This window comes from Anomalospiza imberbis, chromosome 1 (genome assembly GCF_031753505.1).
Source record: "Anomalospiza imberbis isolate Cuckoo-Finch-1a 21T00152 chromosome 1, ASM3175350v1, whole genome shotgun sequence".
In the NCBI taxonomy this organism is placed as follows: Eukaryota; Metazoa; Chordata; class Aves; order Passeriformes; family Viduidae; genus Anomalospiza; species Anomalospiza imberbis.
In genome coordinates this window covers 2,922,894-2,937,998 of record NC_089681.1, presented here as the reverse complement: position 1 = coordinate 2,937,998, position 15,105 = coordinate 2,922,894, and the positions used below count along the sequence as shown (strand labels likewise).

Genomic DNA, 15,105 nt, shown 5'->3' with positions numbered 1-15,105 from the left:
TCCAGGCCCTTCATCCGGCCTGGGACACGGCCTGGGACACCCCCGGCCCAGCAGGGAGCACAAAACCCGCAGGGACTGCGAAGGTCTCCCGGTCACAGCAGAGGAAAAGCAGGAAGGGGCAAAGACGGGGCGGGAGCCGGCTGCAACTCGGGCACTGCCAACAAAACCACCCCCTTGGGAAAGAGAGGGAAAGGGCCAAAAAACAGCTCGGATAAAGACAGGAAAGGGAAGAAAACATGGCAAATGTCAGGAATTGTAACACTTTGGGGGGGGGGGGGGCACAGAAGGAACGGGCTGGGAGCAGAGGAGCTGCATCCATTTGAGAATTCGAGGAGAGTCGGGAGACAGGTACTGCCCTGGAGCAAGTAGGGAGCAACGGGATGTAGCCTGGAATACCCGTACAGGACAGGGAGGGATAAAGCAGCTGCAGCCTAGAATTCCTGTGCACAGCAGGAATGGGATAAAGGAGCTGCAGCCTGGAATTCCCATACACAACAGGGATGGGATAAAGGAGCTACAGCCTGGAATTCCTGTGCACAGCAGGGATGGGATAAAGGAGCTGCAGCCTGGAATTCCTGTGCAGGACAGGGAGGGATAAAGCAGCTGCAGCCTGGAATTCCTCATACACAACAGGAATGGGATAAAGAAACTGCAGCCTAGAATTCCTGTACACAACAGGAATGGGATAAAGAAACTGAAGCCTGGAATTCCCGTGCAGGACAGGGACGGGATAAAGAAACTGCAGCCTGGAATTCCTGTGCACAGCAGGGATGAGATAAAGGAGCTGCAGCCTGGAATTCCCGTGCAGGACAGGGATGAGATAAAGGAGCTGCAGCCTGGAATTCCCGTGCACAGTAGGGATGGGATAAAGGAGCTGCAGCCTAGAATTCCTGTACACAACAGGAATGGGATAAAGAAACTGAAGCCTGGAATTCCTGTGCAGGACAGGGACGGGATAAAGGAACTGCAGCCTGGAATTCCTGTGCACAGCAAGGATGGGATAAAGGAGCTGCAGCCTGGAATTCCCGTGCAGGACAGGGATGGGATAAAGGAGCTGCAGCCTGGAATTCCCGTGCACAGCAGGGATAGGATAAAGGAGCTGCAGCCTGGAATTCCCGTGCAGGACAGGGATGGGATAAAGGAGCTGCAGCCTGGAATTCCCGTGCAGGACAGGGATGGTATAAAGAAACTGCAGCCAGGAATCCTCATACACAACAGGGATGGGATAAAGGAGCTGCAGCCTGGAATTCCTGTGCAGGACAGGGATGGTATAAAGAAACTGCAGCCAGGAATCCTCATACACAACAGGGATGGGATAAAGGAGCTGCAGCCAGGAATTCCCATACACAACAGGAATGGGATAAAGGAGCTGCAGCCTGGAATTCCCGTGCACAGCAGGGATGGGATAAAGGAGCTGCAGCCTGGAATTCCCGTGCAGGACAGGGATGGGATAAAGGAGCTGCAGCCTGGAATTCCCGTGCAGGACAGGGATGGGATAAAGGAGCTGCAGCCTGGAATTCCCGTGCAGGACAGGGATGGGATAAAGAAACTGCAGCCAGGAATCCTCATACACAACAGGGATGGGATAAAGGAGCTGCAGCCTGGAATTCCCGTCCACAGCAGGGATGGGATAAAGAAACTGCAGCCAGGAATCCTCATACACAACAGGGATGGGATAAAGCAGCTGCAGCCAGGAATTCCCATACACAACAGGGATGGAATAAAGGAGCTGCAGCCTGGAATTCCCGTGCACAGCAGGGATGGGATAAAGGAGCTGCAGCCTGGAATTCCTGTGCACAGCAGGGATGGGATAAAGGAGCTGCAGCCTGGAATTCCCGTGCAGGACAGGGATGGGATAAAGGAGCTGCAGCCTGGAATTCCCGTGCACAGCAGGGATGGGATAAAGAAACTGCAGCCAGGCATCCTCATACATAACAGGGATGGGATAAAAGAGCTGCAGCCAGGCTCTCCTTGCAGAACATGGATGGGGATAAAGGAGCGTGTTCCTGCATGACAAACCACGAGTTCCTGCACTGAAGCCTCACGGCAGGCTGACGTCAGCCCCCTCCCCAGCAGCGAGAACAAGGCACGGGATTGTTGTGGCCGGGTAAGGTCCCGGAGGATTAAAGGCTCCGTGAAATGGAGAACGTGGCACGGGGAGAGCAGCCCCGGGGCACCATCCACAACAGGCTCCGGTCCGCCCACACGAGCCTGGAGGGTGATGGGGAGGACTCTAAATCTGGCACAGCCAGGGCTTGTTCCTTGCCAGACCCCCGGAGCACGTGCTGGGGACAGAGCTCCACTGTCTGCCTCCAGCAATATTTATCTGCTGGTGAGCTTTCCACTAGAGCTCCATTTCCTTTTGGTTTGCCTTTAACTAGAAGCCTCTGGGGTGCCCCAAAACCCCTGTTCAGAGCACAGTCAGGGTGAAGCCTTCACTGTCCTAAAGTGTCGGCTATTAACCCTAAAGTCTTGGATATGAGCCAAAATTCTTGGGTATTAACCCTAAAATTTTGAATGTCATCCTGAATTCTTGGATATTAACCCTAAATTTTTGGATATCATCCTGAATTCTTGGATATTAGCCCTAAAGTTTTGGATATCATCCTCAATTCTTGGATATTAACCCTAAATTCTAGGATATCACCCTGAATTCTAGGATATTAACCCTAAATTCTAGGATATCACCCTGAATTCTTGGATATTAACCCTAAATTCTAGGATATCACCCTGAATTCTTGGATATTAACCCTAAATTCCAGGATAACACCCTGAATTCTTGGATTTTAACCCTAAATTCCAGGATAACACCCTGAATTCTTGGATTTTAACCCTAAATTCCAGGATAACACCCTGAATTCTTGGATTTTAACCCAAAAGTCCTGTAAGTTCACCTGCAAGATCAGCTGAGCTCGGCAGGGTCACCCCAAACTCACCCTGCAAAGTTCACCCGTGGCAAACAAAAGCCACAGAAGCAGAGAGAGGCAAGAACAAAAGAGATGGCAGGAAAAGAGGGAGCCAAGTCCTGCAGCTGATCCCCCTGTGCTGGAAAAGCTCCTCACAGCTCCGCACGCTCCCAGCCCAGATCCCTGGGGATGGCTGGCAACAAAGCAGCTTTTAAAAATAACCCCGTGGCAGATATTGCATAGTTGGAGCCTTCCCAAGTCATCCACCATGGAACCGGGATCCTGCTGCCAAGTGCAAACCTCATTAATGCCTAAAAATGGGAACCCCCTGCACCTCACGGGATTCCATCGCTTACACTCTTTTTCCATGTTTTGTTTTCATTCTCTGATCTGTGGGAACCTACAGCAACACCCCAAAACCTCCCCCTGTTGCTGACTTTTAACATCACTTTGTTTTCCTTAACTGCTGCTTCAGCACTTCTCCCCTGCATTTATGCTGCTGTTTCCCCCTTTCCCTCCTTTCACCCTGCTGGATGAGTTAAGGCTCAGAGTCGGAACTGGAGCATCCCAGGATGGTTTGGGTGGGAAGGGACATTCAAGACCCCCAGTCCCACCCTGCGGCATGGGCAGAGACACCTTCCTCCGGCCCAGGATGCTCCAAACCCCATCCAGCCTGGCCTGGAAAACCTCCAGGGATCCAGGGGCAGCCACAGCTTCTCTGGGCTCCCCGTGCCGTGCCAGGGCCAAACCAGAAATTCCTTCTCGATATCCCATCCATCCCTGCCCTCTGGCACTGGGAGCCGTTCCCTGTGTCCTGTCCCTCCAGGCCTTGTCCCCAGTCCCTCTCCAGCTCTCCTGGAGCCCCTTCGGTCCCTGCAAGGGGCTCTGAGCTCTCCCTGGAGCATTCTCCTCTCCAGGTGAGCACCCCCAGCTCTCCCAGTCTGGCTCCAGCCCTGGAGCAGCTCCTGGGCTCCTCTGGTCTCTCTCCAGCAGCTCCAGGTCCTGCTGCTGTTGGCCCCAGGGCTGGGGCAGCTCTGCAGGCGGGCTCTCACCTGAGCACAGGGGCAGAGGGACAGAATCCCCCACTCCTTTCCTGCTGGGGGATCAGCCCAGGGCACGGGGGGTTTGGGGGCATGTCCAGCCTTTCCCAGCAGCCCAGAGATTCCCTCCAGCCAGTCCCCCCAGCCCGTGTCTGTGCTGGAGCCTGGCCCAGGTGCACAGGGATCGTTCGGCCCCACCTCCCCAGCCTGTCCAGGTCCCTCCGGATGCCCTATCCCTTCCCTCACTCAATTCCAAGGCCGCTCCAAGGCAAATCCCACACTGGAAGCAGCAGCAGAATTATGAGCAAGGGACAACTCCAGGGTGGCTTAGAGGAATAAATTCTAGGAACAACTCCAAAGGTCCGTCCATGAGCCACGGCTGAGCTCTGCCACTCTCATCCCAAGGGACGGCCTGCAGGAGCCCAGAGGTGGCCAAGGGCATTCCCACAGGGAGCACCTGTGGCAGAATTGAGAGGTGGAAACGGGTGGGAGAGATGAGGGGGAGGGTGTGGAAATCACAGCCTGACCCCAGGACATGGGACAGATGAACGTGCTGGGGCCAGCAGTGGTGAGCAGCAAACACCTGCTGGTCACAGCCCCCCCTTCCCGGGCAGATCGAGGGTTTGGGAACCCAAACCAGCAGGGATAAACCAGACTGAGCCCAGCACGAGCTGCTGGGGCTCACCACAGCCCCGCTCACACCAGCAGAGGCACAAAACTTTTCACAAAAGCAGGAAACCAAGTCTCTTCTCCCTTCTGCTCATACTCCCCAGGGTGGGTGGGAAAAGCAAATGAGGTCATCAAGGCAAGGCTGAAAGAGCCCCGGTGCTCCCACGTGGAAAATGCTGTGCCAGCAGCAGTTCACAAACAACAGGAGAGCTCTGAGAGGGGCAGGGCAGGGCTGGGCTGGGGCTGGGGCACCACAAGGGCCGTGGAGCTGCTTCTCCTCACACCTTGTCCAAGGGCTCCTGTTCCCTGAACTGCTGGTGCCTCCCTGTGACGCCACATCCCTGAGGAATAAAGGATCACAAATAGGCCAAGGAGGCTGGGAAGGGAGATTTTTGCCAGGGGCAGGGCAGGCCCAGCAGAGCCCTCTGTGTGAAAACAAGGTGCAGCCCTTGTGTCCACACCATTAATGTACAATAATGTCAATATATCGCTTTCAAGCTGCAGAACCTTGGAACCATGGAATGGTTTGGGTTGGAAAAGCCTCTGAGCCCACTGAGTCCATCCTGTCCCAGCAGTGCCGAGGCCACCACCAACCCACTTCCCAGGCACCACACCTACAGGGATGGGAAATCTCCCCCCGGGTGGGGACTCCACCACTGCCCTGGGCAACCCTTTCCAGGAGCAATTTTCCCAATATCCCACCTAAACCTCCCCTGGCACAACTTGAGGCCGTTTGCCCGTGTCCCACTGTTCCCTGAGAGCACAGCCTGACCCCCACCTGGCTGCCCCCTCCTGTCAGAGAGTTGTGCAGAGCCAGAAGATCCCCCCAGAGCCTCCTTTTCTCCAGGCTGGGCCTCCCGGGTCAAGCAGCACACCTGCCTGTGCTCCACTAGCATTCCAGGCTCCCCGTTCAAGCTCTGCCCACCAGGACAGTGCCACCCTGATGGCCCTGCCCTCCAAAGCAGAGATCGGGCACAGCTCCCAGGGTCCCACACAGGGCTGGACTCTCCGACAAGGTGATTAGGGAAATAAATAATGGCAGTGGATCTTCAGCAGAGCGAGGGAAGCTCCCTGTGGGCACAAAGCCCAGCAGAGCTGAGGGCAGCGAGAGGAGAATGGATCTCCAGCGCCCGGCTCCTTCCTGCACGTCACGAAGCATCTGTGGATGTGCACAAACACAGCTCCTGCACAAAACTTCCTCCACTCGGCAATCAGGGAGCCTTCCTGCCACTCCAGCTCTCCTGGAACAGCTGTGCTGCCCTTGGGAAGGCAAACCCTCCCTTCCCACTGCTCCAGCTGGAAAATCCCTGGGGATGGAGAGCACGGCACCGAGACCCAAAGCGCTTGTGTGGAGATGGCACTGGGGGGTTCCTGCTTCTCCCAGGCCTGCACAGGAGGGTGAACCCTCCTGGGCCAGGTCCAGGCACAGCAGCTCCTGCACAAGGTCAGCACTGAAATCCTCACCATTAAACATCGCTGTTTGGCCAGGACAGACGGAAGGAATTTTCACAATATCCCACCCAAACTTCCCCTGGCCCAGCCTGAGGTCGTTCCCTCTCCTCCTGTCCCTGTTCCCTGGGAGCAGAGCCCAACCCTCTCAGCTGTCCCCTCCTGTCAGGAGCTGTGCAGAGCCACAAAGTCCCTCCTGAGCCTCCTTTTCTCCAGGCTGAGCCCCTTTCCCAGGTCCCCCAGCCTCTCCTGGTGCCCCAGACCTTCCCAGTTCTATTCCTGTCTCTGAACACGCTCCAGCTCCTCAGTGTCCTCCATTTCACGAGGGTCAGGGGCAGGCACCCTGGTGTGGGGAAGGTGTTTTCCAGAGAGGGGGAGGGAGCAGGAACGGGGGGAAGGGGTGTGTGGGCGTGGAAGCACCTGGCAGCACCGAGGGACAGAAGGGCAGGTGCTGACTGACAGCGCTGGCAGAGCAGCTTATCAGCCAGGAGCCAGTTATCAGCCAAGAGCAGGTTATCAAGATCGCAGCGAAGCCCAGGCTGCGAATTCAGGCCGGGAGATGCAGCCACAGGCTGAGCTGAACGCTGGGGCCGGCTCCTTAACCGGGGAGAGGAGAGATAAGGGGCAGATAAAGGGTGTGGCCTTGGATGGGCCTTTTCCCCTCCGGCAGTGCCTGTGGCGTGTCTGTCCCCCAGCCCCGGCCTGGGGTCAGGATTCACCCGCCGGCTCTGCTCCCTGGCAGAGACACGGTGACTCCAGCCCCAGTTTTGGGGAGGCGCTCCTGATGCTGCACCCTGGCGGAGGAAGATGAGCTGAAGTGAACTAACCCCCTTCTCTGGAGAGGAGGAACCGCGCTCTCCAGCCCTGGGGGTGGGCTCTGAGGGCAGTCCCGACACCCCACCAGTGACCCGGCAAGTCCTCGTTCCCGCAGGAGCTCCGGGCCAGCGCCCCGGGGTCACCATGCCGCGACTTGTGGGGCTGTCGCCGGGCACAGCTCCGGGACCCAGACCAGCAGAACCCTCCGGGAGCCTCCAGCGGCCCCGCGGGGCGGCTGCCGGCAGCCCGGCCCCGCTGGTCCCGCGGGCATCGGAGCCGCGGGACGGGCCCGGACAGCCCCGGGGCACAGCCCGGCCCTCCGCACCGGGGCTTCCCACACCGGGGCACGGCGAGCCCAGCTCCCGGGCCCTCCCAACGGGGCTCGATGAGCCCGGCTTCCCAGCACCCAACACCGGGACACGAAGAGCCCGACTCCTGCTCCAGACACCCCAGTGCAAGGCACGGTGAAAGCCCCAGCAGCAGCCGCACCGGGGCACGATGAGATCGGCTCCCCACACCCGGCATGGCGAGCCCGGAGCCCGCGCACCTGGGCACGGTGAGCCCGGTCCCCGCACCGGCACAGCCCGCACCGAGACAAGGCGGGCTCGGCTTCCCGCACCGAGACAAGGCGAGCTCGGCTTTCCGCACCGGCACACGAAGCGCTGTGGCATGGCGAGCTCGGCTTTCTTCACCGGCACAGCCCGACCCGGGCATGACCGAGCCGGCTCCCCGCGCCTCCGGCCGCCCCCGGGGACTCGCTCCCCGCTCCCCGCATCGCCCTCCGGCCGCGGCCAACGCCGTGCCTGGGCACCTGCGGGCGCTGCCCGTGCCCCGCACAGCCTGGGGCCCCGCAGGGCCCGGCGGAGGCGTCCCCATCCCCATTCCCCGGCATCCGCATCCCATCTCCCGGCGTTCCATGGCCGCTCTCCGGCATTCCCGACCCGCCGCGCCCGGCTCCCACCTGCTCGCGGCGCTTCTGCCAGCGGCCGCAGGGACTCTCCTCCAGCACCTCGCTCTCCTCCTCGCTCTCCTCCTCCTTCTCCTGCGCCAGCCGCGCGTCCGGCTCCGGCACCGCCATCCCCGCCGCGAACCGCGCTCTGCGGGCTGTGTCGAGCTGTGCCGGGCTGTGCCGAAATCTGCCGGGCTCTGCCGAGCTCTAGTCCGACCCGATCCTCTTAGATCCGATCCGATCCGACCACGAGCCGCTCTGAATCACGTCGAGCCGAGCTGATGCGCGCCGCACCGAAGGGAAGCGAACCGGAACCGAGCCGAAGGAACCGAAACGGAGCCGAGCCGAGCGGCACCGCACGGTTCTGCACCGCCTCGAGCCCCACCGCACTCTGCCGGTGCCGCGCGGGGCCGGCCCGGTCTCGTCCCGCCCCGCTCCGGACGTGCGGCCGCGCACGCCCCGCCCCGCCGGGAGGGGCCCCGGCACCCCCGGCAGCTCCCGCACCCCCGGCACTCCCGCACCCCCGGCCCCCCCTTCACCCCCTGCAGCTCCCGCACCGGGATGCGCCGCCGGGCTCGACCCGCCCCGGGACAGCCCGGTGCGTGTCCGTGTCCTCCCCCCCAGTAGCCGCCGGTTGCACCCTCCCGGGGCCCCGGGGTTTGTCCCACCCCTCGGAGCCCCGTTCCCGGGCCCGTCCCATGCCGGTGGTGCTGCCTTGCCCAGCCTCCCCCCGGCCGCTGCCCCCTCATCTCGGGGGGCTCTGCCCGCTCCCCGCAGTCGTCCCTGGACGTGCCCGGGCCACCGCGGCATCTTCCCGAGCAGCCCCTGCCCCGCGCCACTGCCGGGGGCTGGACCTCTGCGGGACCCCCCTCGCCGGGCCCTGGGCACCCCGAAAGGTCTGGAGCAGCCCCCACCCGGCGCCCAACAGATGTTTTCATTCCATGGGAAGTCTCTGGCTCTTTAGATGTTTTTTTTCTTTTTCTTTTTTTTTTTTTTCTTTTTCTGGCCGTCTCCAGTTACTTTTAGCCCGACCGTTCGTTGTCCCACCCTTTCTTCCGTGCTGTACTGGCGCCTGGCGGGGTTTGGGCTCGTCCTCCTCCTCCGGGCTGCGGCTGCTCTGGGCGCCGCGGTTAACCGAGAGGACCACGGCGAGGGTGGCTCTGGGCGAGGTGACACGGGAAGTGCACACCAGGTATGGTACACAACATCCCGGCCCTGGCACAGGAGAAGGGAACACGAGGTGTTTCCTGGTGTGGGCCACCACCAGGTCCCGCCGGGCCACCACCTGGGCTGCTCTAACTGCGGCACCAGGGTAGATGGTGCCTCCAGCTGCAGCCCCGTGTCTGAGCCCACCTGGGTGAGCCCCCGATGCCAGTGTGACCCCGAGCTGGCCCTGGCCAAGGCCCCCCCCCCCCCCCCATCATCACCCCCTGGGCCACGGCCACCTCCCGGCACCCATCCAGCCCCCGTTACACCACCGTGCTCTGTGCCAGGTGCCACGAGCTCCCACGGTGGGTGACCTTGTCCCATGCGTGCCAGACAGGGCTGGAAGGGAAGTCCACCCCTGGCTCTTATCACAGTGAAGTCTGGGAATAAGTTCAAGGACAAGGGATAAAAATGTTGCAACCAAACACAACAGCCGCACACCACACCCAGGCACCTTTCCCATCTCCACAGCCCCTGCAGCGTTCCGTGGCCACCTCGCAGCCTCCGTGACCACCTCCCAGCCTCGGCTGACTCCAGCTCCCCACGGCCCTCCGTGACCACCTCCCAGCCTCCGTGACCACCTCCTGGCCCTGGCTGACTCGTGGAACTGCCTTTCACCACCTCCAGCACCCCTGAAAAGGGATGAACAATGACTTGGCAGAGTTTGCTGATGCCGCTGAAGTTTCTGGGTGGTTGGGCTACAATGCTGGCTCTGGTGGCACAGGGAGGGGTGGCAGAGGTGTGGACAAGCTTTCGTGCGAAACCAGTTACTCAGCTGGGAGAACACCCGGGCTGGGGACGTGCGGGGCTGGAGCGCGGGGCCGGCGTGGGGAGGGCACGGGGAGAGGCTCCTCACCGTCCCACACCTCCCCTCCCTTCTCCTGCTCCTCCTCGTGTGCTGGAGAGCACACAGCAGAGCACAGCCTGCTCCTTCCAGGCGTGTCGTTCCACGCGGGGTGGCAGCTGGGAAGCCCGATGGAGCTGTGGAGCGCCCGGAGGGGGGAAATCTTTGACTGATCCTGGGGGTGAGTGCTTGGTGTGATCCGCGGCGGAATTCGTTGCCACAGGGTGTTCGCAGCGGCCCAAGTTGATATTAAAGGGGTTTTAAAAAGCCATTAGGCAAATCTGCGGGAGAGAAATTGATTGAGTGCTATTAAGCAGAGACGCAGATGCAGCTTCTGGCTCCAGAGGCTCCGCGCTGTGCATTGCCAGGAGCTGCAGCTGATGGAACACAGCCTGGCCCCTGCTCAAGTCCTTGTGCTGTTCCTCTCGGGATCAACTGGTGGAAATGGGGTGCAGGGCTGCAGGCACACGGTGGGCTCAGGTCTGAGCTGGGGAGCTGCTTCCAGCTTTCTGGGGGGAGGATTTTGGTCTGCAGAGACTCTCTGGGGATCTCCCACGCGATGTCACCCACACGGGGGACACATCCATGGCTGGAGGCTCCCATGTCCATGGCCTGGCCCAGCCCAGCAGCTCCTACAGGAGTCCTTAAGGTCCCTTGAGGCACATAAATCCCACCCAGCAGCAGTAGCTGGCTGGGCCCTGGATCTCCTTGTCCGAGGTTGGTCACTTGGAGTGCAGCATTCCCGCTGTGGGGATCCTCAGCTTCTTTGGACTGGTGTTCCCTCAGCAGTGACCATCTCCTGTGTTCCCCCTGCCTATCACACCTGTCCATAGAGCGTCACCTCCTCATCCTCAGTGTCCCATACGTGGATTTTTTTGCTGGAGGACACACAGCAATACCCGCCCTGCTGTTCCTTTCCAGGCAGGAGTCACACCGTCCTTCCTCCTCTGCTTGTCCCAGACACCAAATCACCAAAGACAGGAGAAACGGCTCTGTGCTGCTGGCCTCCACACTCCCGTGGTGAGTGTGACCTCCTGCAGCACCCGCCTGCTCCCAGGGCTCCAGCTGGGAATTCTGAGAGGGAGCAGGGCCCGGGCAGTGCAGGCAGCGTGGACTTGAGCCCTGCCCGTGACTGCTGTCCTGAGGCTGCGGGACCCACAGGGCTCCACACCCACACCCAGAGCCCCATGCTCTGCCTGCCTAGAGCTGGACAATCCACAACCCTGCCAGAACGTCCAGGTGTGCCCAGGTGGGCAACAGCCCCTGGCTTGTTCCAGCCACAGTGTGGCTACAGGCCCAGGGCAGCAACCCCCTGTGCTGGCACCGCTGAGGCACCTCCAGTCCTGGGGCAGTTTTGTGCCTCTCCCGCATGAAAAGAAGGACATTGAAGGGCTGGAGCATGTCCAGAGACAGGAGTGGAACTGGGAAGGGCCTGGAGCACCAGGGGAGGCTGAGGGAGCTGGGGGCACTCACCCTGGAGAAAAGGAGGCTTGGAGGGGGGAGAGACCTCATTCCCAAGAAGTCCCTGACAAGAGGGGGCAGCCAGGAGGGGTCGGGCTCTGCTCCCAGAGAACAGGAACAGGAGGAGAGGGAATGGCCTCGGGCTGTGCCAGGGGAGGTTTAGGTGGAATATTAGGAAAATTCCTTCTTGGAAAGGGCTGTCCAGTCCTGGCACGGCTGCTCAGGGAAAGGGGGGAGTCCCCATTCCTGGAGGGATTTAACAGCCATGTGGATGTGGCACTTGGGGACGTGGTCAGTGGTGGCCTTGGCAGTGCTGGGGAACAGCTTGGCTTGATGGGCTCAGGGGGCTTTTCCAGCCCAAACCATTCCATGATTCTCATGCCCAGGGACTGGCTGCATTTCCTCCACCAGCCCCTACAAGGCCATTTCCACTGAGAATCCCCAGGTGTGGGGCAGCTGCAGACACCTTTAGTGCCCGACTCTGTCCTTTCCCTCTGCCAGCCCCTCTCAGGTTGTCCCCCTGCCCGGTCTCACCTTCTCACACCAGGGTTTGCAGGCAGGGAGCCTGGGAAGGTCCCTCTGGCACCAGGGCTCCAGCAGGGAATGCTGCTGGCAGGGCAGCTCACCTGGCTGTGCTGCCACCAACCCCTCCTTTCCCCAGCTCCTTCCTAGCTGCCCCGAGCACAGGAGCAGGCCGGAGCTCCTGGCTGAGGGCTTGGGGGATCTCAGCAGTGGGATTACGGGTCTAAAGGTCCAGGGTTTGGTTTCCATCCAGGACTGTGGTGTGTGGGAGGCCGGGCAGGCAGGATTTGCTGTCGGGGGTGAGTTCTGCCTGCACGGCCCTGCCAGGCAGCACTGCCAGACAGGAGGGTGGAGCTGGGGCTCCTGTCACCTCTGTCACCCCTGAGACCCCTGTCACCCCTGAGACCTCTGTCTCTCCTGTCACCCCTGTCACCTCTGAGACCCCTGTCACCTCTGAGACCCCTTTCACCTCTGTTTCCCCTGTCTCCCCTGAGACCTCTGTCACCCCTGTCCCCAGGCGCCCTGGGCTCCCTCCAGGGCTGGGCTCGGACCGGGACCTCGGGAGCTCACGGTGCTGCTGACCCTGCAGGGCTGGCAGGTGATCCCAGTGGGGTGTGCAGGGGTGATCCCAGAGGGGTGTGCAGGGGTGATCCCAGAGGGGTGTGCAGGGGTGACCCCAGAGGGGAGTGCAGGGGTGATCCCACGCGGGTGTGCAGCCAGCCTGCAGCTCCTGGTGTTGTTTAACGAGGGTCCCAGCTGTGGATCCCCCTGAACGTGCTCCGGCTGCGAGCTGGCAGAACCCGTGGGCGCTCCCGAGCCCCTCTCAGGTCAGTTTGCTTTTATCCCTTCTGGCACCTCTGCAGGGTCGGGGGAACAGCTCCGGGAGGAGCAGGAACCCCCAGCCCTGCCCCCCGAGCTGGCTCCGCGGGGCTGGGAGGTGCCGGGGCTGGGGGAAGCTCCCTGCTTCCCTTCCCCTCTCGCTGCCGGGAGGCCCCTCTCGGCGTGTGCCTATTTTTATCCGCGTTTGACGGATGGGGCCGGGGTGTGATGATGTCATGTGTTGTTGCACAGCTCGCTCCGTGTCGAGGTTGAAGGCTTAGGTGCCAAAGCGGCTCCGTGGATCTGGCAAACATCTTCCCGCCGCTCCATCTGTCCGAGCACGATTGTGGCAGGGGCTCTGAGGGCCGCAGGATCCGTTTGTGTGGCTGAGTTCCGCCGGGTTTTAACCTGCCCTGCCCCGCAGCTCCTCACCTGCAGCATCGCCTGCGCAGGTGTGGACCCCGCAGGTGTCAGCAGCTAACTCAGGTGTGCGAATTAGGGGGTGCAGGTCAGCAGGAATCCAACACCCCAGGATCAGAGCGATGCTGGCAGAGGGGCAGAGCAGTTTTCTGGAAGCACTTCCACAGCTGGTGCTGCTGAGATCATCCCCCCGGGGGCGCGGGGCGGGAAAGGGGTTGCAGCCTCCGGAACGGCTCCTTCTGTCCGTCCCAGCCCTGCCCGTGCTCCTGCTGGGCAGGAAACACGTCTCCAGCTCTTCCCCAAGTGCTCCCAGAAGCGGGAGGGCAGCCAGCTGCGTGCGGAGGTGAGGCTGACCACGGAGCCGCGGGCGCTGCTCGGACGAGGGCATCGGCTGGAAGTGGCCACGGCTAAAAATGGACTAGCCAGGGTCGCCTCGGGAAGGGAGGGAAGGCTGCTCTGGCCCCGGAGTGAGGGTGCAGGCAGCGGCAGCTGGGGGCAGCACGGGGGGGAGGCTGTGCCGTGAATGGGGCACAGCCTCAGGCCACGGACAGACCACGGACGGGCCACGGGCAGACCACCACGAGCTGAGGTACAGACTCCTGGAAAGGGCTGAGGGACAGACTCCTGGGAAGGGCTGAGGGACAAACTACTGGGAAGGGGTGAAGGACAAACTACTGGGAAGGGCTGAGGGACAAACTCCTGGGAAGGGCTGAGGGACAAACTCCTGGGAAGGGCTGTGCAGCCCTGGCACAGCTGCCCAGAGCAGGGGGGAGTGCCACCCCTGGGGGGATGTGACAGCCACACGGATGTGGCACTTGGGGACAGGGTCAGTGGTGGCCTTGGCTGTGCTGGCTGGACTCGGGGGCTCACAGGGGTTTGCCAGCCTCAGCAATTCCATGGTTCTGTGATTCCAAGGGCAAGGCTAACTAAGGGAGGTGGGGTCAGGGCCCTGCCAGCAGCTGCTCCCACCGGAGCTGCCTGGCTGTGTTCTGTGGGACAGGTGTGGCTGGGAGCAGAGGGATTGGATTTGGGAGCAGGCTGGCTGGGTTTAGGAGCAGAGGGATTGGAATTTGAAGAAGGCTGGCTGGGTTTTGGAGCAGGCTGGCTGAGTTTTGGAGCAGAGGGATTGGATTTTGAAGAAGGCTGGCTGGGTTTTGGAGCAGAGGGATTGGATTTTGGAGCAGGCTGGCTGGATTTTGGAGCAGAAGGATTGGATTTTGGACACAACTGGTTGGATTTTGGAGCAGAGGGATTGGATTTTGGAGCAGGCTTGGCTGGATTTTGGAGCAGGCTGGCTGGATTTTGGAGCAGAAGGATTGGATTTTGGACACAACTGGTTGGGTTTTGGAGCAGAGGGATTGGATTTTGGACACAGCTGGTTAGATTTTGGAGCAGAGGGATTGGATTTTGGACACAGCTGGTTAGATTTTGGAGCAGACTGGCTGGATTTTGGAGCAGACTGGCTGGATTTTGGATCAGAGGGATTGGATTTTGGAGCAGACTGGTTAGATTTTGGAGCAGAGGGATTGGATTTTGGAGCAGACTGGCTGGATTTTGGAGCAGAGTAACCGTATTTTGGAGCAGAATGGCTGGATTTTAGACAGAGCTGGCTGGGTTTTGGACCAGAGGGATTGGATTTTGGGCACAGCTGGTTGGGTTTGGGAGCAGATTGGCTGGATTTTGGACACAACTAGTTGGAATTTGGAGCAGGCTGGTTGGAATTTGGAGCAGACTAGCTGGGTTTTGGGCACAGCTGGTTGGAATTTGCAGCAGGCTGGCTGGGTTTTAGGCACAGCTGGTTGGGTTTTGGAGCAGGCTGGCTGGAATTTGAAGCAGACTGGCTGGGTTTTGGGCACACCTGGTTGGATTTTGGAGCAGGCTGGCTGGAATTTGGAGCAGACTGGCTGGGTTTTGGACACAACTGGTTGGATTTTGGAGCAGACTGGCCAGGTTTTGGGCACAGCTGTTGGACTTTGCCCGTTGCCTGTGGCTGTCATGCACAAA

The 15,105-nt window shown here is 60.7% G+C and overlaps 1 protein-coding gene and 1 long non-coding RNA gene across 3 annotated transcripts in view; one reads left to right on the top strand and one right to left on the bottom strand.

Moving 5' to 3' along the window:
• NRBP2 (nuclear receptor binding protein 2) overlaps positions 1-8,246 on the bottom strand; it is a 32,123-nt gene extending 23,877 nt beyond the window's left edge. For both annotated transcript variants that reach the window (XM_068179478.1, XM_068179469.1), the window contains exon 1: positions 7,842-8,246. In XM_068179478.1, the coding sequence (XP_068035579.1) occupies positions 7,842-7,958 (117 nt within the window). In that variant the 5' untranslated portion in view covers positions 7,959-8,246. The remainder of the gene's footprint in view (positions 1-7,841) is intronic.
• A 121-nt stretch (positions 8,247-8,367) lies between these two features.
• LOC137468121 (uncharacterized) lies at positions 8,368-12,364 on the top strand. Its single transcript, XR_010995766.1, has 3 exons — positions 8,368-9,021; positions 9,507-10,060; positions 10,801-12,364. It is a non-coding gene; the product is annotated as an uncharacterized lncRNA (long non-coding RNA).
• The last annotated feature ends 2,741 nt before the right edge of the window (positions 12,365-15,105 follow it).